This window comes from Eleutherodactylus coqui, chromosome 2 (genome assembly GCF_035609145.1).
Source record: "Eleutherodactylus coqui strain aEleCoq1 chromosome 2, aEleCoq1.hap1, whole genome shotgun sequence".
NCBI classification, from domain to species: domain Eukaryota; kingdom Metazoa; phylum Chordata; class Amphibia; order Anura; family Eleutherodactylidae; genus Eleutherodactylus; species Eleutherodactylus coqui.
Window position 1 is genome coordinate 200959585 of NC_089838.1, and position 22921 is coordinate 200982505.

At 43.0% G+C, this 22921-nt stretch overlaps 1 protein-coding gene across 1 annotated transcript in view; it reads right to left on the bottom strand.

The window, feature by feature from the left end:
* DENND6B (DENN domain containing 6B) overlaps window positions 1–20388 on the bottom strand; it is a 40016-nt gene extending 19628 nt beyond the window's left edge. The window contains exons 1-13 of the mRNA XM_066592204.1: window positions 20198–20388; window positions 19833–19871; window positions 17446–17488; window positions 15126–15235; window positions 14610–14690; window positions 13451–13556; window positions 9696–9775; window positions 8974–9033; window positions 2885–2940; window positions 2298–2420; window positions 1270–1365; window positions 1029–1123; window positions 373–438 (exon numbers count right to left, since the gene is read on the bottom strand). Of these exons, the coding sequence (XP_066448301.1) occupies window positions 373–438; window positions 1029–1123; window positions 1270–1365; window positions 2298–2420; window positions 2885–2940; window positions 8974–9033; window positions 9696–9775; window positions 13451–13556; window positions 14610–14690; window positions 15126–15235; window positions 17446–17488; window positions 19833–19871; window positions 20198–20311 (1069 nt within the window). The 5' untranslated portion in view covers window positions 20312–20388. The remainder of the gene's footprint in view (window positions 1–372; window positions 439–1028; window positions 1124–1269; window positions 1366–2297; window positions 2421–2884; window positions 2941–8973; window positions 9034–9695; window positions 9776–13450; window positions 13557–14609; window positions 14691–15125; window positions 15236–17445; window positions 17489–19832; window positions 19872–20197) is intronic.
* Window positions 20389–22921: the final 2533 nt, after the last annotated feature.

Genomic DNA, 22921 nt, shown 5'->3' on the forward strand with positions numbered 1-22921 from the left:
ATTGGTTCTTTGACCACTGCTCAGCCAATCACAGCCATCGCGTTGTGGAGGCGGGACTTATGAATTGGCCAATCAATGCCGCGGCTCAGCCAATTCATAAATCCCGCCTCCACAATGCAGCAGCTGTGATCTGTTTCTCGAGCACTGCATTGATTGGCTGAGCATTGCTCGATGAACACCAACAAAACACCTGCTAAGACTTATATGTACTGTACTTACAGACTCCTGTAATAGTTTCAATTTTTAGGTAGTGTGGCTTACCATGTCATCAAAATTTGCTGCAGTTTAGCTGGGTATAATTTACTGAGAGCTACTTATGAGATTATTTGCAGATATAAGGTTATATTAGTCATCTGAAGTATTCAATCTTACCCATTTTTGTGTCCAGCGTCTTCAACTTTGTTATCTTCTTTAACTTTACTTGTTTCGGCAAATCACCTGCAAGTGAAAAGAAGTCACACAGTACTCAGTCCTGTTACCTGCTAGTCCGAGGCATACATTGAAGTTTCTAGGCCCCAATGCAAAATCTGTACATGTGCTGTTCGAATTGTGGGGGCAGTGGACATTGCATGTCCCACTTTCTTCCATAATACGGACCAGAATAGGACATGCAGCGCTCATGTGAATAGCCTAATGGGCTATAATGGGTTTACATGCTGTCCATGAAATACAGACAGTATACGGACAAGAAAAACATTTGTCTGAATGGGTCCTTACAAATGTGTGTCATGTTGGAGAACAAGTGCACACCATTCAGCTTTATTCAGTGTGATATGGTTATATTTTAAAGATGTTTGTCCAAGGCTAGAAAACGGTCTGCAATTTTTCCAGAAACAGTGCCACATTTTTCCATGGGCTATATCTGGAACTGCATCTCATCCCTGTTCAAATGAATTGAGCTGAACTGGAATAGCCCATGGACAGATGAGGCACTCTTTCTGGAAAAAACAGTAGACCCTTTGTCTAGTCCTGGAAGACCCCTTGACTACCACAATACACAAGCTCCACCATCACTAGTGTTTTCTTACCAGACACTCGTGGTTCCCCAACACGAAGAATATGAGGCCAGTGCTGCAAAGTCTTGATGAAGAAAGGATTGGTAACGCCAAGTAACAAGCTAGGGCTGCAGAAACAGAGGGAAACAGAACTAATGAAACCTTACTTATATTTTATTATTCTTATGCAGTGCTCATTTAAACAAATATATGATTTTTACGAATTTCCTTGAGACTCAAAATAATTAGAATAGTAGAATAAGTATTTACTCACGGGGCTTGTGTTTTTGTTGTATACTCTTTGAATTCACTGTCATGAATACTGAAATATGGGCGGAAATCAGAGCAAAACTTTAAAGGAGAAATGCATCTGTAAATACAAACACAAGCAGGTTATAGCAAGGGAAGATGCCAATCTCTAAAAGGGAACCTGTCAGCAATTTCATGCTGCCCCTTCTGAGAGCAGCATGCATTAGTGACAGGCATGTTTTGAATAGTGTGTGAGTTACGTATGATGATGTTGTTATTTAGTACAACTCAATTTAATTTAATACGGACTGCCAGATTTCTCCCTGTGCAGAGTAAGGGCTCCTTCACACTGGCGACTGCCATATCGCCGCGTAAAAATCACGGCAGAATCACGTCTATGTTCACACAATTTTTGAGCGTCAGCGATGCTTTTTCCTCAGAATAATCTCGCATCACTGCCACCAGCAATTTTATTGTGCGAAAGCCAATAGGAGCTTCTAATGTTAAAAGCGCATTGCATCGCACGAAAATTGCCAGTTTGTGCGTTGCAAAGCGATAAAAAGGAGGCTTCATAGGGAAACATGGGAGATAAAAAAAGCAAAACGCAGAAAGTTAGGATATTCTGTGATTTTTTTTTCACACCATGAGTGAAAACATTGCAAATGGGAGTGAAACTATTAAAAATCATCGGTTTCATAATTCTTCTTTTTTTACTCACTTTCGCATCGCTCAAAAATCATGTGATTTTCTCGCAAGTGTGAAGGCACCGTAAGGCTACAAGTAAGAATCTCGCGAGAGTTTTACGCGTGGCAAGCTGCGAATATGAACTGTAATCTTTTGAATCAGTTATTCGCATGAGCAATTCCCCCCCACCCCCCTCAAAGAAATGCATATCCTATCTTTTGGTGTTCCCTCGGAACGAATCAACCATTGTTTTCAATGGGACTAAAAAAAGACATTGCGTGGCACTTGCATGCTGTGCGATGTGATGTGTCCCATTGAAATCAATGGAAAACACTTGTGATTCTCTAGTGCATTTGAAATGATCATTACCCAGTCAGTGCAAGAACAATTTCAGATGAAATGGTGGGTGAAGGCGCCATAACAACTAATGGCTCTCCTAGTAAAACCAGCTCCCAAAGCAACTGGAGGTTCATCAGAACAGACTGCAGGGACCTAGGTAAATGCAGAGAATAGGCGGTGTTACATAGTGAAATAAAATAGCAGAACTTATACACACAGATACTAGAAAAACATGTAAGGGCTCACTCACATAGGTGTATGTTTGCTGCATATTACATGCATATCTTGTATGCGCATAATACATAGTGCTAAAAGTCCATTTAGTTACACCGGGCCATTCAGACCTGCATTTTTCTCACGCGAGTAAAAAAAAACCCAAAATGCTGCCGATCTCATTTTGGTAAGCAATAAGCTGATTATAGGCTATGGGTGTTTAAAATATGCAATAAGTATGCATGTTACATTTGCATTTACCGTGTACAGCATATTACACGCGTAAAAAAGATAGGTCTATAATATGAAGCAAACATACGTGAGTGAGCCCTAATGTAAGGCTTTAACTGTAGAGGAAATTGCTATATTTCTTACATACTGTATGTATTAATTGCATAGCTCACCTGAAGAGATCCAAGTCATGGATGCTGGAGACATGGTATGGAGGGTCAAGTCGGTCCTGTGTATTATGCAGAGATGTAGTTACAACACTTCAAGCATATACAATGCAATGAGATCAGACAAGATCATACCTTTATAAAGCTACTAATTCAGGTTTAGTCCACCTCCTCTATTGTTGGAAAAAGGCATTTCATGTCATGATAGATGTAGCTACTTTTGTGGAAGAGAGAACAGGTCCCAAGCATATTTTAACTCTAAATGTTAGAACTGTATCTTAATGTCTACGTCCAATTTAATCAACTTTCCATAAATCAGTAGTACAAGCGAACATAAGACACTTTGCAATATTACAGAAAAATGCTTCTGTTTTCATTGACGGACTACATCGATGTCACTGTGGTTTTGATGATATTTTGATCATTTGGACTTCCTCACTTACTGAATTTAACTCCTTTCTTGAGGCCTTAAACTGCAAAAGTTTAGGATTACATTTCAACAGTGGATTTAGCACAAGGCATATGGCATTTTTGGATTTGCAAATATTGGAAGTGGATGATGGTCAGCTATTAATAACTGTTTTCAGAAAAAAAACACAGTTAGGCCTCCTTCCCACGAACGGATTTACGCCGCGTAAATTCGCGGCAAAAATCCGCTGCGTTGCCCGCTGCTATTAGGTTCTATTGAACCTAATAGCACAATGCTCACGATGCGTAATTTCACCGCGGAATTACGCACCGTGAAATCTCCCGTTCTCACCCGCGGCATGCTCTATTTGCCGCGGGTGTACGCGCTGACGGCTTCCATTGCAGTCAATGGAAGCCGTCCGTTCACGCTATCTCCCGCTGCAACCAGCGGAAGATAGCGTGAAAAAACGCTTCCCCGCCTACCGCCGCGCGTCATATGACGCGGCTGGCGCGTCACGTGACACGGCCGGCCGCTTCATGTGACGCAGTGGGCGTGTCACATGACGCGACGGCGGTGGGCGGGGAAGCGTCTTCACGCTATCTTCCGCTGGTAAGTATGGGGTCTCTGGGGGGCGCCGTGACGGGCTTCACTGCGGAATACTTCGCAGCGGAGCCCGTCACGCTCGTGTGAAGCCGGCCTTAGTGTAGTTTATTATAAAGGAATAGTTGCCAACCATTAATTTTGAAGAAGGGCATACCAAAGGACTGTTATTTAAGTATATAAAGAAACTGCTCTTCATAGAGTGAACCTTTCTGGTAGCTCCTTAACCTCCTTTTTAAATTCAAAGACAGGGGTTTCCCATATGTGGTTCTCAATGAGGCATATTATCGTGCCTTATAGGGGTTATCCCATTGCAAAACTATTGATGGCTTATCCACAGGATAGGCCATCAATACTAAATCCGTAGGCGTCTGCCACCCAGTAACCCTACCGATCATCTGCTTTCTGGGCCACTGTGCTTTGTGCACTGAGCTGATTTAAGCAGGAAGCTCCATTCCCACTGCAGGGGGTCAGTCTTGGTATTACAGGCAAAGTTCTCTTTGAAGTGAATGACTTGCAATACCACACCTGGCCACTATAGTAGGAATGGAGTTGTTTACTTCCTGAGAAATCAACTCGGTGTACAAGCAGAATGGCCTAGCGAACAGCTAATCAGTTGGGGTCCTGAGTAGTGGAACCCCACTCATTGAAATCAATGAGAGCCATGCCTGCAGTTACCAGTGCCAACCACTACATGGGAGGTTGGCGTGGAGACTTCCACTCCAAATACACAAAGGTTGGAGCGGAAGCCCCTGCGCCGACCTCCTATGTAGCGGCCAGCAATTGTAACTGCAGGCACGGCTCTCATTGAATTCAATTAGGGTATTTATCCTTTAAAAAATGTGTTTCTTGAGCAAAAAATATATAAGCATGTAATTTGAGGGCCTCGCGCCAAAGTAAACTGCGTTTGAATGGACTGTTCAAGCCTTTTAAACTTTAGGAGAAGATTGTAATAGGCATAATAAGTAAGCAGAGATGCTGCGCTGTCTTAATGGCAAACCGAGGGTGGACACTGGGCATGAAAAACCCCCTCTCAATTATATAATAGAAACAAAATAACAAATAAAATGAACTCCCAATTTCCGCCCACCTCAACCCGAATATCCAAGTTCCCCACAATCGGCATCTTCAAGTCTCAGGGACCTAAAGGGCTAATCTCTGCCCTATATACGCACCTTTTCACGGCTAAAATAGACCCCAACCCACCTCCAGTATATGACAAATGGAAACAAGCCATCCCATCTCTCACACCCGAGGAGTGGCAAGACATCTCTGAATCCCACCTGTCAGTTTCCCCGGCTATAAACAACAAACTAATCCAGTTATACATAACTCATCAAGCCTATCTCACCCCCAGTCGTCTACACAAAATGGGCAACACATCCTCAAACTCCTGTCATAGATGTCGCCAACCAGAGGCGAACTTTAGGCATCTAATATGGGAATGCCCTTCAGTTAACGATTACTGGTCAAATATAACCGATCTCATAAACTCACTACTCCCGTCCCCATTAGCCATTGACTTAGACCCTAAGGTGGCGCTGTTTGGCCTGCTGGAGGAGGAGGTGTGGCCACACCACACCTGTGTCTTTCTTGAGAAAGCATTATTCCTAGCCCGTAAGGTAATAGCCATGAAATGGATGGCTACAGAAGCCCCCTCAGTCCCGCACTGGATCCAGCTGGTAAACACCGTTACCTCCTCTGAGAAAATTATCTACCAGAACCGAGGCTGCCCGGCCAAGTTTCACAAAATATGGGGGATCTGGTTGGACGCCCACTCCACCCTATCAATGGCATGAGCCTCGAGGCCCACTTCGTATACCTTTCCCCACCATCCCCCAACCAACCACAATCCTCCCCATCTCTCCCCCCCCCCCCCTTCTTCTCTTTTTCTCACTCTCCCCCCTTAATGAAAAGCGCCTACAGTCTTGCACTTTATCTCTACTGGAATCAGAATAAGACAGAACAGAATTGTTTTATAAAAAAAGTTAAAAGTTTATTGTTGAAACTGTTTAAGTAATTCAAGAAATACGGTAATAAGATAGCACTGATTTACCTATAACGAACTATGCATATGTATACCCTGTATTCAACAAAGTTTCTCCTTTTCATTTATATTCTGTATTTCGCAATATATATGTTAATAAAAATAAATAAATAAATTTAAAAAAAAAAAAAAAAAAAAATCGAATTGAAAAAAAAAGAACAAATAAAAAAACTGAAAAGCAATGTAATAGTGTTACCTAGTGCACATGGTATGGAAGGTGAATAAAGATGGGGGGGGGTATTAAACTATTTAAACAGCTTGAATAGCTTCATAATGTAAATAAAACAAAATCGGCCAGATACTTAGGCCTCATGACTACAGGGAAATTCGGGCCCGCACGGGTTCCCCATGCAGAATCCTGCAGCAGGTCCCTCCCTGACCCGCAGACATGAGGCCAAAAAAAATCAGAAATACTCACCCGTCTGGACGCTGCGAATCTGCCCTCCATCGCAGCCGAATCTTCTTTCTTTGGCCCAGCGGATGTGCTCGGCACACTGTCAGCTTGCCACGCACATGCGCCGTGCACATTTTTTTTGCGCTTTTGAATTCCTGCTTTCCTGCGTCACTGCACAAATACAGCTGCGGGTGTGCCATAGGACCGGACGGCTTCCATAGGCTTCAATGGAAGCCGCGGGGGACCCGCACAAAATGGAGCATGCTGCGGGCCCTTTCCCGCACGTGCGATTCGTGCACCAGGGAAAAATGACATCTGCAGGTATTTCATTATCTGCGGGTGACCAATGATTCCCTATGGGTGTGGATCACACGTGTGAGACACCCACGCGGATTAATAAATTCTATTTTGCCCATAGACATTGGGCCTTACTGATACAAGAGGGCAGACAGCTGCATCCCCTCAACATGCAGGTAGCAAACTGCCAAATGAGGGAGCCAATTACACCTGTGTAGGACACCGATGAAACAGCCACTCACACCGCCTCTTAATATAGAGGGCTGTGGCTGCTTGGTGTATACTCCCACACAGAGTAGATACAAAGTGCCAGACCTTCTGATACATGTAGTGCACCATGCAGACTAGCAACTTATTAATGCCGCCATAATAGTTCGGCGGGCTGCTCTGCACCTCAAAAAGTGGACCACGCTGGTACTGCCACCCTAAGCTCCCCCGGCGTTGAAAGCCGCACTGCATGTAAATGATACGTAGTAAGTGCGAGGTATTAGTTGGATTTTGGCCAAAAACTTTAGCTTACAAGCCGATCGTCAAGGCTCCTTGCTTCTTGTGAGTCCCTACACTGATATAAATGTATCACAGGATCATCTATGGGCTAGACGAATTGACTGTTTTATTTGTTGTTTACAAGAAGATGTGCCCAATTGTTGTACAATATGAACCATAGGCCCTGCGAGGCCTATTTCCATTTTCCTTTTTATTGTTTTTCTTTTCTTTTTCTTACTGATAATTCCTAATGTTTGTAAAATATTCTGAAAACTTAATAAAAAGAGATTAAACATAAATGTATCACAGAAAGGAAAATATAAAATAAAACAACTTTTTGAGGTGCAGAGCAGCCTGACGAACTATTATGGTGTCATTAATAGGTTGCTTTCACACCGTTCACAATAGAAGATGATGCGACCCACGCCCCTGCAGGGACCAGTGCGGCGCTCACCTCCTCCTGCTGCTTCAGCTCTCAGATGTGCTAGCTGCCTACCAGCCGGGGCATGTGCAGAGCAGAGCCGGCGGCCTGGGAGTGACATTTCTTAAAATTCGTTTTATTTTGAAAAAAGCATTGTAAAATACAGAATGAAGAAGAAGACTTAAGTTAGTTACATCCTTGTTCATATATACTTATTCCATTATAGTTAAACCTATGCAATCTTGTTACTGTATTTCTTGAGTTACTAAATTAAACAGTTATAACAATAAACTTTTAAACTTTACCAACCGATTCTGCTCTATCGGGAGTGACATTTCTATGCGGGCCTCTGAGAGACCCGTACAGAAATAGGACATGCCGCGATTTCTTTTCCACGTGTGATTTCACACAGACAAATCGCGTCCGTCTGCCTAGGATTGCGTTTTCTAATGCAATCCTATGGCAACGTTCACGTGTGGAAATTCTATGGGAAATCCCGCCCGTGTGTTGAGGGCCTAAGTGACCAAGAATCAAATATAGGGACTCCTCCAGCATCCACATCTTTGCACTGACTAGGCTAAAGGGCCATTTACTTCCAACGATTATCGCTCAAAAGCCATCGCTTGAGTGATAATCGTTGTGTGTAAATGCTTCCATCTTCCACTCTTCAGCTGAACGATGATTTTTAGGTGAGCATAAAATTTATCATTCAGCCGGAGAGAAGATAACACAGGCCGCATTCTGCATTTGCTGTCCATGGTGCTGTATTCTCCATGGGAGCAATGATTACATTGTATTCAGCTTGCAGCCCCACAGCAGAACAAAGGAGCTGAATGCAGAGAACAGACCACCTGCAGTTCTCTGCATACAGCTCCAGGAGGCTCATTTACAATGAAGGTGATAAGCTGCTAATGGACATAATCTTTGTGTGTAAATGGGCCTTAACTGCCACCACACAAGGTAAGTATCACAGCAGACCTCACTAGTGTGGGATGGGACACCATTATATTCAGGATGCATTATGGGAAGCAGCATTGTATTCAGCAGCACATCGTGGGAGTGGGACACCATTATTTTAAGAGGGCACTGTGTGTCACACTATTTCAGCTGGCACAGTATGGCACTATTAATGTGTTCCCTGAATATGGAACACATATGCAGGGGCACAGTATGTGGTACTTTTATAATATTGTATAAATAAGAAACCTCTTTCTATAGATCTACGGTATGTGTCTGTCTAATCCATTTAATTAATAAAATGTATCAAGGGATTTCATTAGTGGCCCCTGCAGTGTGATCTGGCTGGAACCACTATGACTACCACATTACATTAATTGGTGCTAAGCGTAGCGAGTTTCAGATGGAAGGGGAGGGCACCAAACTGAATCTTTGCCCCAGGTAAAGGAAAGTCCAACCACACCCATGGTTATGTATCACTCACCTTGGGGTGATCAGTAATAACATTAGTTTCCATTAGGTCAGTCTGACTAGGAATTTTGACCTATAAGAAAATATACATGAAAATACATATGCGATTGTACTTTAATTAAGATCATCTCAAGTACAGAGAAATGTTCTGTAGATGCACTCCTTATACGTTAATAGGATATATCCTAAATTTCTGATCTGTCAGAATCGGACTACAAGAAATCCCTTCAATCTCAAGAATGGTGACCGATCACACTCGGTAAGTCCCACTATGATTGAATGAGTGCTCATGCACAGCCACATCTCTGCAATGTTGCAGGGGGCTGGATAAGTAGAGATATAGTTGTTAATCAATATGCTGTAAATCTCTATGAGCAGGGTACCCGTTCAAATGTATTCCTTACCATTAAACGCCAAAAACTTGACCAAACTGCAGTACACTGTACCAAATGTTTGCACTATTTTCAGTGTAAACTAAGCCAGCTACTACTAGGTGGTATATACTTTGGCACAACAGTCTTAAAATTTAATAGATTTACCATCCAGCATAAGAGTCGCTCTTATGAACTGGCACATTTTAAGACTATGTATGTGACTTTTAGACACTATTAGTAAATGCGTCCCATAGCCTCACTAAAGAGAAAGATGTTCCCAAAGGCAACCAGGATGAAACATTTAGATCATATCATAGTGGAAGACTCCAGTTGGGTTATAGGTAGCGATCTGACATAGTACCTGCAAGACAAGTCCCATGATAGGCAATGACAGCGAAAGTCCTGGCTCAGGAAATGGCCATCGATCTATCTGATTACAAACTAGAACAAAAGAACAACATTTTTTTTGCTATTATGCTATATGAATACAATAGAATGTTAAAAAAATTTTTTTTCCATTTTCAGCCCAGTCAGTTACTATTACTGAGAATAATGACTATAGTCCTACAACATGCACCAGATGAAAATACAGTATCACTGAAATAATAGTGAGACCTCTTTGAGACAACCACCCAAAATTGTATTTAAAAACAGTCTTCTAGGTAGCGATCTTCTCAAAGAACATGGCTAGTATATATAATATATACTGTAACTGAAAATCAGTGACAGCAAAGCTGGTCTAGATAAGGTGGATAAGGGAGGGGGCTTCTCAAGGAGGTGATCTTAAAAATATAATAGTTACGTTAACATTAGCTCTTTACACCATGTTCAGCATATGCTGAGTAACTGTCAATTGACCAGATGCAAGGAAAACAATTGTCTCATTGGCATATGCTCAGGTGCTTTGTGTCACCCTCGCAAAAAAGAAGATACTAGGAGTTGCACTTTTTTTTTATAATGAAAGTCAAACAGTTGTATGTGTTCTATGTTTGGCATAAATATAAGAAGATTTTCCTGACTTATACAAACGAACATAGTAGCGGAGAAATATGAGTGCTGTACTCAGCTATTTGAGTCAGTCCCATAGAGATGAATGGAGCTGCAGTGCACATGCAGGACTGCAGCTTGATTTAAATGAGGGGCATGGGACTCCCATCCCCGTGATTGGTGGGGGTCCCCACTAGTTCTGACCCCCACCAATCAATCACTTATTCCGTGAATAGGTGATAAGTACTAATTCTGGGAATACCCTTTTAATCTTTTCAGCACAAAAAGTAAAGTGATATTATACTGATGTCAGAGTGATTTGTTTCTTGATTCTATTAATACTTGTATTCTATAACTGTATGTTATTCTGATCAATACTATGTATTTTAAGACTACTGGTGTAGAATTGTTAAAGGGGTTGTCCCGCGGCAGCAAGTGGGTCTATACACTTCTGTATGGCCATAATAATGCACTTTGTAATATACATTGTGCATTAATTATGAGCCATACAGAAGTTATAAAAAGTTTTTTACTTACCTGCTCCGTTGCTGGCGTCCTCGTCTCCATGGTGCCGACTAAGTTTCGCCCTCCGATGGCCAAATTAGCCGCGCTTGCGCAGTCCTGGTCTTCTGCTCTCTTCAATGGAGCCGTTCGTGCAGAATGCAGGCTCCGTGTAGCTCCGCCCCGTCACGTGCCGATTCCAGCCAATCAGGAGGCTGGAATCGGCAATGGACCGCACAGAAGAGCTGCGGTCCACGGAGGAAGAGGATTCCGGTGGCCATCTTCACAGGTAAGTACAGAAGTCACCGGAGCGCCGGGATTAAGGTAAGCGCTCCGGTAAGCTTTCTGTACGTCCCTGCATCGGGGTTGTCTCGCGCCGAACGGGGGGGGGGGGGGGGGGTTGAAAAAAAAAAACGTTTCGGCGCGGGACAACCCCTTTAAGCGTAAGTTTGACTTCTAGTATTCCCAGAAGTTGCTAATGAGCACTTGCTTGGATGTTTTGCTGGACTCATGTGATCTATTTTTAATTAAAAATAGAAAACTTGTGAAAAGCTCAGGCATAGTTAACCCTTTCCAATCCACTGTCTGTCGTTTGAAGACATTCTGATTGAAGGTTGCAGAGCTCCGATCTCGGAAGATGTCCGGCAGGGTATTCTTACTGTATATTACTGGCCGCTCTGTTGTCGGGGGGGGGCCTCTCCAGCATGTCCCATACCACAGTACTGGCTCTAGCCAGCAGATTGTATAATGGCCAAAAGAGAGAGCCCCCTAGGAAACCCTGAACCCAAAATTGGATTGCAAAGGGTTAAGAATACACCTGATGAATAACCCTTAGAATATCGTATTTTCTCAGAAATACACAGAATTGTGTAACAATTATTTTTGCTAAGCAAATTCGCTAATGATGTAATAGCATAAAGCCCGAAGAAACAAAATGTACTGATATGATGTTTTGACAGATTTATGTCGATGATGATGTGGGTCCATGATTAGCAAAGGTAATACTTTGTTTTTTTGTTAAATTCCTGCTTTTGAAAGTTCTAATTAACTACATATTGTTAATTCCTGACCTTTTAACCACAATGCCAATTAAAACTTGCAAATGTGAATTACGTGATATGGGAAATTCTAATGTTATATAAAGTCCTACATTCCGTGTGCAAACATAGTACAGGATGTACTGATAAAGAAGGCTATAAAATTATGCCTTTGTCGCAATAAATGTGGAGTGCTTTTGATCATACCATTGTCTGAGTGTGCGGGATTATTAGCATCTCTAAAGGAATAACACATAGATGAAAAAAAGATTTTCTAAAATAAACCTGCAATGAGAGCTTTCTTTTTTCCACTTTAACAACAGTTGTAATATTTCCATAAATCTATATATATAAAATTGAATGTCTGTGTGTCTGTCTGTCTGTGTGTGTTTGTCCTTTATGCGCTACTACACCATTAATCCGATCGCCATGAAACTTTGGTAAATTGTTGAGTACACTCCGGGGAAGATTATAGGCATAGTACATTTATGCTACGATAAATGGCGCGCGTGTGAGCATCGTCGACAGTTATGCCCCCCCCCCACGTAGATCGTTCGATTTCCATCACTGCCACTAATTCTCTCACTTCCCAATGTCATAGAAACTTGAAATTTGGCACAAGCATTGATTATGTAATAAATAGGAAAAGTTAATGGGTCCCAACTCAATTATTCAATTCTATGCGCCAAAGAATTAGCGTCCAAATTTTACGTACGGAATCTAATTCTCTCACTTCCTGATATATATAAATGTATGTCTGTCTGTCTGTCCTTTATGCATTACTGCACCATTCATCCAATTGCCATGAGACTTTGGGAAGTTGCTGAGTACACTCCTGGGAAGATTATAGGCATAGTACATCTATCCAACTATAGGTGGCGCGCGTGTGAGCATCATCGACAGTTATGCCCCCAGACAAAGATCGTTTGATTTCCATCTCAAGCACGAAAGCAAAAGGCATTACGAGCAACGGGATGCGTGTTCAACCAGAAAATGATGCATCTGCCGAACGTTTCACAAGACAATTGCTGGATATTGAGAATGCTGAGGTAAAATGAAAGCTGTGCTGTGATTGGTTGCTATTTCTTATACTGCTGAGGTAACATGAAAGCTGCGCTGTGATTGGTGGCTACTTCTTATACTACTGAGGTTGCATGAAAGCTGTGCTGTGATTCGTTGTTATATATTATACCACTAAGGTAACATGAAAGCTGCGCTGTGATTGGTTGCTATATATAATACCGCAGAGGTAACATGAAAGCTGCGCTGTGATTGGTTGCTATTTTTTATATTGATGAGGCAGAATAAAAGTTGCGCTGTGATTGGTTGTTATTTCTCTTACTGCTGAGGTAACATGAAAGCTGCGCTGTGATTGGTTGTTATATATTATACCACTGAGGTAACATGAAAGCTGCGCTGTGATTGGTTGTTATCTAGATATATAAAAACGAATGAATGTATGTCTGTCTGTCTTCGCAGCAACGCGCGACGGATAAGCTAGTAGGTTATAAAAAATGGATACATAAATATATGCAGGACCAATAAATAAACTGCATCGTTGATCATGATATGTCCCAATTCACATTCTTACCAGCTTCAAGACAGGGTTCCAATTTGTTAAAATATTCAGGTGCTATAAGCTGCAGGAGTGTGTGAAACAGGTTGGTGTAGGGTAAACTGGAAAGAAGAACTAGAGACTGAAAAGAAATCAAGCATATGTAGTCAGTCAATATAGCAGGTACACCATGAGGATAAGTCATCAATAGATCAATAGTAAATGCCTGAAAAGCTCTTTTAATTTCCAGAAATGTACACATTTTAAGATGATTAGCACTGATAGCGATCACATGGCCACATCCACAGCACCTTGACAAAAAAATATGCCTTCACTGCAGCTATATTATCCCTCTTCTAGGCCGGTTTCACAGAGGTGACAAAATCGAAATGCGACAGCGCTACGAATCGCATGTATGTGAAGCCCATGCTTTCTAATGGGTTCCTTTACATTAACGATGTTTTGTAGCCTGCTACATTGCGAGACAAAAAAAAAAAAATCACAACTATTCAACCAGCACTCGATGAACCAATCGATGAATGGCTGTGATTGGTTCATCGAGCACTGGTTATGATTGGCTGAGCCTCGGTGCTCGAGAACCAATCACAGCCAGCTTCCTGGAGGTGGGGTTTTTCAAACTCCTGACCAGGAAGTGTTGAGGGAAAACTACAAGCAAGTCTGCCGGGGACCTGAGAAGACGTGCGGCAGAGCCGGACATTGCCACTTAGGTGATGTTTTTTTTATGCAGCCAGGGCTTATTTTCGTGGTAGGGCTTATATTTCAAGCCCCTCTGAAAATCCCACCAAAGAGCACTATAAAGTTATGCGATTATTTAGCGACACAGAATTGCGATATCGCAGCGGGAAAATGCAGTAATATCGCACGGAACACCGATGCGATATTGCTGTGATTTTCTTGCGGCGATATCGCTGACGCCCGTGTGCAAGAGGCCTTAAGTCAATAAGCCAGGCATGCTAACTAAAATATAAATTCCCTATTTTAAAGAGCTCATTCACCAGCACAGATTCTTCTTTAGGATGAATCTGAATAAACTACTCATATAATTGACTATAAAGAACGCTTCATAATTCCTTCATTTGACAAAGTTAAACTTGTATCATATCTGTTCATATTACATATCAATATTGTTAATGTCTATTTGTCAAATGACTTTACAGAAAAGAGAACCATTTACCTTCTGAAAGTATCCTCTCTTCACAGAACTGTCTCTCACCTGTCGAAAATATACGTACCCATAATAATGGGCAGTATCCCTCTGTAAGGGCAGAAGCAATCAGTATGTCTATTAGTACATGGATAAAGTGAAGACAATGCCACTAGTCTTTGTAAATGCATAAAAGGTTTCATGATTAATATTCACTGTAGAATTCACCATGCAATTTACAATTAACACAAAGTATTTACTGAAGTTCGAGAGAGGCGGTATAATCTTAGACGCTGTTCCCATTGGCATCACACTTCTTTTTTTTCCAGGATCCATGTCAGAAATGATAGATCTGTTTTGATTTGTTTTGTAACCTTTCTAATGGATCTCATTGACTTGTAATGGGTTCATCGGCATTCCGTTTTACCGTTCTGTTTTTCTTGACCATCACCACCAGTGTAAATATAGCCTTACCAACATACAGTATATACTTACAGGAAGCACAAATAACATTCCTGCCTAGGTACATTCAATAACTGAGCTCACCTGCAGAGTAACAGGAGCTTCCCGATTATATTTCTCATCATCATGAAGGGAGTTTCTATGTCCTGCAGAGCGGCGCATACGAAATGTAAACTGTGTGTCACCCAGACAACCTGCAGGAATGTCATAAAAAGTGAGTGTAGCATCTTACATAGCTACACAGGTTAAAAAAAAGACACAAGTCCATCAAGTTCAACTTTTTTAATGAATTAAACATAATTAATCTTAAATTATTTATAGTCCTTAATGACATTAGTTATTAGACAAGCATCTAGATATTTTTAAACATTGACGTAGGATCTGTCATTACTACCTCTTGGGGTAGGGCATTCCATAATATGACTACTCTAACTGTAAAGAACTTTTTCCTATATTGATGTCTTAATTGCCTTTCTTCCACACGTGAGGGATGTCCCCTCATTCTCTGAAAGTCCTTGGAGAAATAAAATCATCTGCAGTTCTTTGTACTTACAACACATACATGTACAGCAGATATCACAATGGGGTTAACAGACACATTTTAATGGGGTATAATAACATTCAAAGAATTTTTGATTACTGCTCCAATATACTGTAATTAGTGTTGTAAAGCAAATGAAAAAAATGGAAAGTAGAACTTGCTGCCTTTTTTCTTATCCTGCAGTTTTCACACTCACAACTAAGGCCGCCTGCAGATGGGCGGACATTCCGCGGCAAACAAACCCAGCAGCTGGCACATGAAAGACCCGGAGCTGCGGGGCGCGGGTGAGTACGCGCTGCTCTCTGCAGGTGCTTGGATCGGGTCCCGCGGCGAGAATTCTCGCTGCCGGATCTGATCCGGCCGTCTGCAGGCGGCCTTAGCCTAATAATAGTCTGACACTTTCTGTTGTATAAAGAAAACTTTTCAGCAGTCATTATATTATAATTAGCATTACATTATCGGCAGGTTTACAATAAAGGTTAATATCTATATATAGATAACATAGGATCCACCATTCACAATAGGTGATGTCAACAGTTTACCTTCTCCCTCTCTATGCGCAATGACCTCTGCACAGGTCACAAAGCATGTCTAGAACAGTATACCATATACCCATGACCAATGAGTTCTGCTGTAAAGCATCTCTGAGGCTAGTTTCACATGGGCGAGGGAGATATCGGGCTATGATTTACGGCCCGATATTGCACTTTCCACAATGTGAAAGCCCCATGGATGAGGGGAGGTATCATGTGAAAAAAGCCTTGCATCATTATGGGGAATTCCTTCATCCCCGCGGGGATGAAGGTATTCCCCTAGCCGCTGATGAAGGGATTCCCCCAGGATCGCGGAGTTCTCCCATTGCTTTTATTGGGCCCAGGCTGCTGCTGCTGACACCAATAGAAAAAATAGGCGATATCACAAAAAGATAGAACATGCCAGAATTTTTACCTCGCAACATCGCATGAGTGAGAACATCGCAAATGCAAAGGAAACCATTGAAAATCATTGGTTTCAGAATTCTGCGTTTTCACTCACCCTTGTATCATGCGAAAATCGCACGATTTTCTTGCCCGTGTGAAACCAGCCTAAATACTGTAAACCACAGCTCAGAAAAAATAGCAGCCCCCATAGTCATGTGCAGAAAATACAATTAAAAAAATCCACAATCAGGCAGATTGGAAAATGTTTCACTATCTAGATGTAATGTGTAAAAAACCATTGGTCCATGTGAAAGAATGTTCATGTAAGTAGCCTCATGGGCTATTAAAGGGCCATGTGCTTTATGTGGTGCAGACAACACACGGCCTAAATATACACCTGTCTAGCCACATGTCAGATACCTGATACCAGAATTTTGCCTTTTCTGCTTTCTCAAGTGTTTATATGCACAGAGCTGAAATAAGAGCTGTGTATATAATGAAAGAAAAGGCTACCTTAATTGATCCTAGGAATCACCCAAGACCGGTCTCAGTAACCCACCACAGCTCTAAATGGCTGGGCTGTTTTATTCCTGTAACTGAGGCTTCCATGGCGAGTTATAGCAGAGAAATGTAGTGTATAAAAAAAATCATAAAAGGACTTGTATGACCTTCTGATGGACACCGTGTAACAGTAATTAATAAATATAATAGAAAATAAAGATAATAAATAATATTGTAATAAATAATCCCTTCCAATCATACCTAAAACCGTAGTCTCCGCACCTGGCATGTTATATATCAAAATAAACTGGCCAATGCTGGAGAAAAGTATCATTTCTGATTTTTTCTATTATTCTTGACATGCAAAATGAAGTATTTTGACAGACTTTTTTGGTGACAAAAAAACTCTTGTTTACTGTTCCTTAAAAAGAGGCCTTCCTACCTGAGTATGAGTCTGGGAAAGACAGATAGCAGATGCTGGTTTTCTGAAACACACAAGAAAAGGTAGCGCTATGTAGTTTAAGATTCCACTATGGGGGCTTATGGCTTCTATTCATTCTAATTTACATTGTAAACAGTCTACTAAATCTAATGTATATACAATGCATGCAAAACATGATGACTTCATGGAGTTGAATGGCACTACATAGACAGTCTCTTTATCTCTTTCCAATATTGCAGTAAGTTCTTCCTCTTAGGTAGAGATGAGCGAGCATACTCGCTAAGGACAATTACTCGAGCGAGCATTGTCCTTAGCGAGTATCTCCCTGCTCGGAAGAAAAGGTTTGGCTGCTGGCGCGGGTGACAGGTGAGTTGCGGCAGTGAGCAGGGGAGGGGGGGGGGGGGGGAGATCTCCCCTCCGTTCCTCCCCGCTCTCCCCCGCCGCCGGCAGCCAAACCTTTTCTTCCGAGCGAGCAGGTACTCTCTAAGGGCAATGCTCGATCGAGTAATTGCCCTTAGTGAGTATGCTCTCTCATCTCTACTCTTAGGCCACACACTGATTGCCTCGCATGCAGTGCTACCTCTTGAGGTTCTTCAGCAGCTGTGGCATGTATTTTACAGTGATCGGCTATTATAGCATAATACACACCAGAAGCTGGAGACCTTCTTGAAAAAAAAGAGTGTAAATTTGATAGAATACTAGAAATTAAGTTAATGTTTTGCGAGCAGAATAAATGCACGAGGTCCGCTGCCTTGTTCTTTTATATGCTCTTGGAGTCATTCAATACTCATACAATTTATAATGCATTATCCCATATAGAATTGAAATGGAATGAAATCAGTTCCCTGTTAAAAGACATTGATGGGAATTAGGCCTCTTTCACACAGGCGCCAGCGATATCCCCGCTACAAAATCGCTGTGATATCGCTGCATTGTTCCTTCGATTTTGAAGCGACAGTGATGCATTTTCTTGTGATTTTTTTTGCGAGACGGTTAAGCCCGATAATAAGCCCTAGCCGCATTAATTAGCTGCATTCCCTGAAAGAAAAAGAAAAAAGGAATACATACCTAGCAGGCGCGGTCAGGGTCCTCCTGCTGCTGTCAGGAGCTCCGCTGACCTCGTTCGCCCACTTTCTGGTTGCGGGATTCATAAATCCTGCCCCAGAAAGCGATGGCTCAGCCAATCAATGCAGCGCTCAATTAACCAATGCGATGGCTGTGATTGGTTCACCCAGTGCTGTATTGATTGACTGAGCAGAGGTTGAAAAACTAATCAACAGCCAGCGTGTTGTGGAGGCGGGATTTGTGAATTGGCTGAGCCATTGATTGGCTGATTAATAAATTCCACCTCCACATAATTTACCAAGCTGGGTACTCATTTTACCGACCTCGGATGGATGGAAGGCTGAGTCACCCTTGATGAGCAAGAGCTTAGGACTGCATTTCTGCTGCCTTAATACTCATTTTCAGGGAATGTTAAAAATATATAGCATGAAAATTAGAGATGAGCGAACGTACTCGGTAAGGGTGATTTCGCAATCGAGCACCGCGATTTTCGAGTACTTCACTACTCGGGTGAAAAGTGCTCGGGTGCGCTGTGGGTGAGCGGGGGGTTGCAGCGGGGAGTGGGGGGGAGAGGGAGAGAGAGAGGGCTCCCCCCTGTTCCCCGCTGCTACCCCCCACTCCCCTCTGCAACCCCCCGCCCCACAGCGCACCCGAGTACTTTTCACCCGAGTAGTGAAGTACTCGAAAATCTCGGTGCTCGATTGCGAAATCGCCCTTACCGAGTACGTTCGCTCATCTCTAATGAAAATCGCTTGTTCATGCGATGCGATAAACAAGGAGGCTCCATAGGGAATCACGGGCTACACAAAAAAAAAAAAAAGCGCTCAAATATAGAGCAAGACGCAATTTTTCCCCCCACAGCATCACATCAGTGAAAACATCGCTAAAGTGAAGATACCTATTTGAAGGCATGAGTTTCATAAACATGCGATTTCTCGCGCTGTAGCATCATGGGAAAGGCATTCGATTTTGTAGCCTGTCTGAAAGCGGTCTTAGGGCTCCCACACACTTGTTTTTTTAACACTGCAGTTTTTTTTTTAACGCAAATGTCAATGGAACTTTCTAATGTTAAAAACGCATCGCACAAAAATCGCAAAGCACAAACTTGCGATGCGTTTTTAACAGAAAGTACTATTGACATTTGCATTAAAAAAAACGCAAGTGTGTGGGAGCCCTTACTGATGGGAAGTCTTGTGAGCATCTGCCCAATGACTACTATTTTATGTGGGATACTTCGATTTTAAGGCAGCCTTTGCCAACATTTCCATATATACTTGTGACTTTGTACTCTATGTCTGACCGTGACTATTTGCACAGATTACCTCTTTTTCTGTTATCCGGCTGTTGTGGGGATACACCAGCTGAAAATTAGAGAGAAATGATGTCACAAGGTGAGCAATTAGCAGACTCTCCATATGCTGGCCAGGCTTGCTTGTACATGTAGTTCCACAGCAGCTGCTGGTGAGGGATCTCACATCTATAGACTACTTATAAGGATACTGACCCCCAAGTCAGTGTCTTTCTCTATCTCATATATTATGTGCTGCTGTGCAGAACAGGCCCGGCCGCTACGGCCACCTACCTGCTGCCGGCCTGGAGCCGCTGATCGTGCTAATCACTAACACTGCCCGTGCAAGAGAAGCACAATACAGATTACGCCCGCTGCCCTGATCCCACCCGATGTTACCTCCATGGCCTGCCCGAGCTCCAGATCGAAGGTAACCACGCACACCCCATCCAGCCAGGCCGAGAAACATTCCCAGGGCAGGCGGCCTCCTCTCGGGCTTTCGGGTTGCTCCATGATTTGTGTCTGCGCCCCTCTGCAGCCCACTCAACACCGAGCATCCTGTGGAGTACCCATAGCGAGACCCACCCTGGTCCTGCAGGCTCTGCTTGTGTGTGTGCTGCAAGATGTCACGGCTAGGGGGCGCTTCCCCAGCAGTACATTGGTACTTTCCTATGAAGAAACACACTGAGCTAGCGTCAGATTAATAGGACTCACTACATTGTAAAACCTGGATAGTAAGGAGCATGTGAGAGAATCTAATGTTAATTGCCAGCATGCCCAACTTCCCATCACCATGTCCTGGGGCAATGGACTGTTGGACCTTCACCATGTTAAAGGGCTTTTACAAGAAAGGGCATGATCACGCATTGCGCAAATCTGCAGACTTTGGCGGAGATTCTTACAGCAGAATTTACTCATTACAATAAAATTCTGCAGTAAAAATCTGCTGCATTTCTGCAATAAATAACATGTTGCGGATTTGAAAATCCACTGCACGACTATCTTCTACTGTGGATTAAAATCCGCTGTAAGCGAATGCGGTTTGTTAAAACACTATTTACTTACATTGTGCTATGCATTGCTGCAGAATTTCAGCTCACATTCTGCATCGGAAATTGTAACAGCAATTCCGCTGTAGGTGAATTTACCCAAAGTATCATTCTGGTTTAAAATGTTGGCAACAGTGAAAAGTAATCACAGAACCAATACTCTCCGGCTGCGGGCCACACTGCTCCAGCATTGCATCTTCTGTTCTCCTCAATGGCTGTGTTTAAATCCAACATTGGCGATATTAAGTATGCGGACCGACCGTTGCATGCAATCACTGTGCAGCACTGAGGCCTGTGATTGGCTGCAGTTGTCAGTTTGTATAAAGAACACGGCTGGTGGGAAGAATGAGAGATGCAATGCTGGAGAGTATTGGGGCCGGAGCCGGTGAGTATTGGTTCTTTTATTATTTTTCACCATTGCCAGCCTATTAAAACAAACAAACAAACAAAAAATTACCCTAAAAACACCTTTTAAGGCCTCATGTCCACTAGAAAAATACAATCCGTGCAGATTTCTGCAGTACATTTCTGCAAGATTCCGCGCGGATTTGCTTTAGGGCTTATTTAGATGACCGTATATCGGCTGGGTTTTCACGGCCGGCCGATATACGGTGTCTTTGTCTGCAGGGGGAGGAGGATGGAAGATCCAGGAGCAGGAACTGAGCTCCCGCACCCTCTCCACCCCTTGCCACTATTTGCAATAGGAGGGGACAAGATGGGGGCGGAGCTAAGTAACGACGCTTAGCTCCACCCCTGCCCCGCCCCGCCAATTGCAAATAGGGGTGGGAGCTCAGTTCCTGCTCCTGGCTCTTCCACACACACACCCCTCCCGCAGACAAGGACACCGTATATCGGCTCGGCGTGAAAACCCAGCCGATATATGGTCGTCTAAATAAGCCCTTCAATTGTATTTTTTTTTCATATGGATATCCGCACCTATTGATAGCAATGTGGCCGATCTGCGCGGAATCCGCACTAAAAGGGAGCATGCTACTTTTTTTTTGCGTGAAAAACGCAAATAAATTAAAATGCCATTTACAGGTACAAAATTCAATTTAATTGACTGCAGATGGGTAATGATGATATTCCTATCGACAAAATTTCACCCACGGAATCCGCATGCAGAATCCGCAATTCAATTTTGCTAGTGGACATGAGGCCTAAGGCCGCCTGCACACGAGCGTTCCGGATTCCACTCGCGGATTTTCACGCGCGTATGGTACCTAAATGTGCTTGCGGATAGGTCCGGATGCGTGAAAAATCACGCGCGGATATACGCGGATGTGTTGCGGAAAAAAACGCGCAGAAAAATCCGGAAGACACCCTTATTGTAAACCCAACCCCTAGAGAACTGCCCATTCCCTGGAAAACAGCTTAAAAACCAACACCCAGACTCCGTTCTGTCCCTCTTGCTTGTGTGAGCACTGTTAAATTATTCTGGCAACATGCTTTCACCCGGTGAGCAGATGTCTTTGTGGGCATGGTTGATCCATGTAACTTTTTTCGGATGTACTGCGGTAACGGAGGAGGAAGAGCCCCCCAGGAAAAAAAGGAGGTACTGGGTGCACCCTGGCTGGTGTCTGCTGGCTGCTCTCTGGTAGATGAGGGGACTGAAAGGACAGATCTGCAGTTGAAATGTGCCTGTGAAGCTCTGTGCTGTGTGCTGGGACGCCTCCTACCATGCCTACTTCCTGTAGTCATAGCAACCAGTGACTCCATCCGCAGCTGCACTCCGGATGTACTGCGTGAAAAAACGCACCCATTCACTTGTATTGGAGGCTTCACGCGCATGATCCGACCAAAATTAGAACAGGTCGCAGATTTTTTCACTCGCGTGAAAAAACGCGATACACATCCGTCCGTCTGGGGACAACTGCGGATCCTCATAGGAGTATATTGGCTGCGGTCTGGGGCGGATTATGTGCCTAAAATCACGCGCTTGAAATTCTGCTCGTGTGCAGGCACCCTAAGTGTTTCACTTGGTATTGTTTTGCACTATTGATGTTATTGCTACAGTTATGTGTATTATAGTCACAGATTGTCACTGGAGATACGTATATTGTACACAGTGATA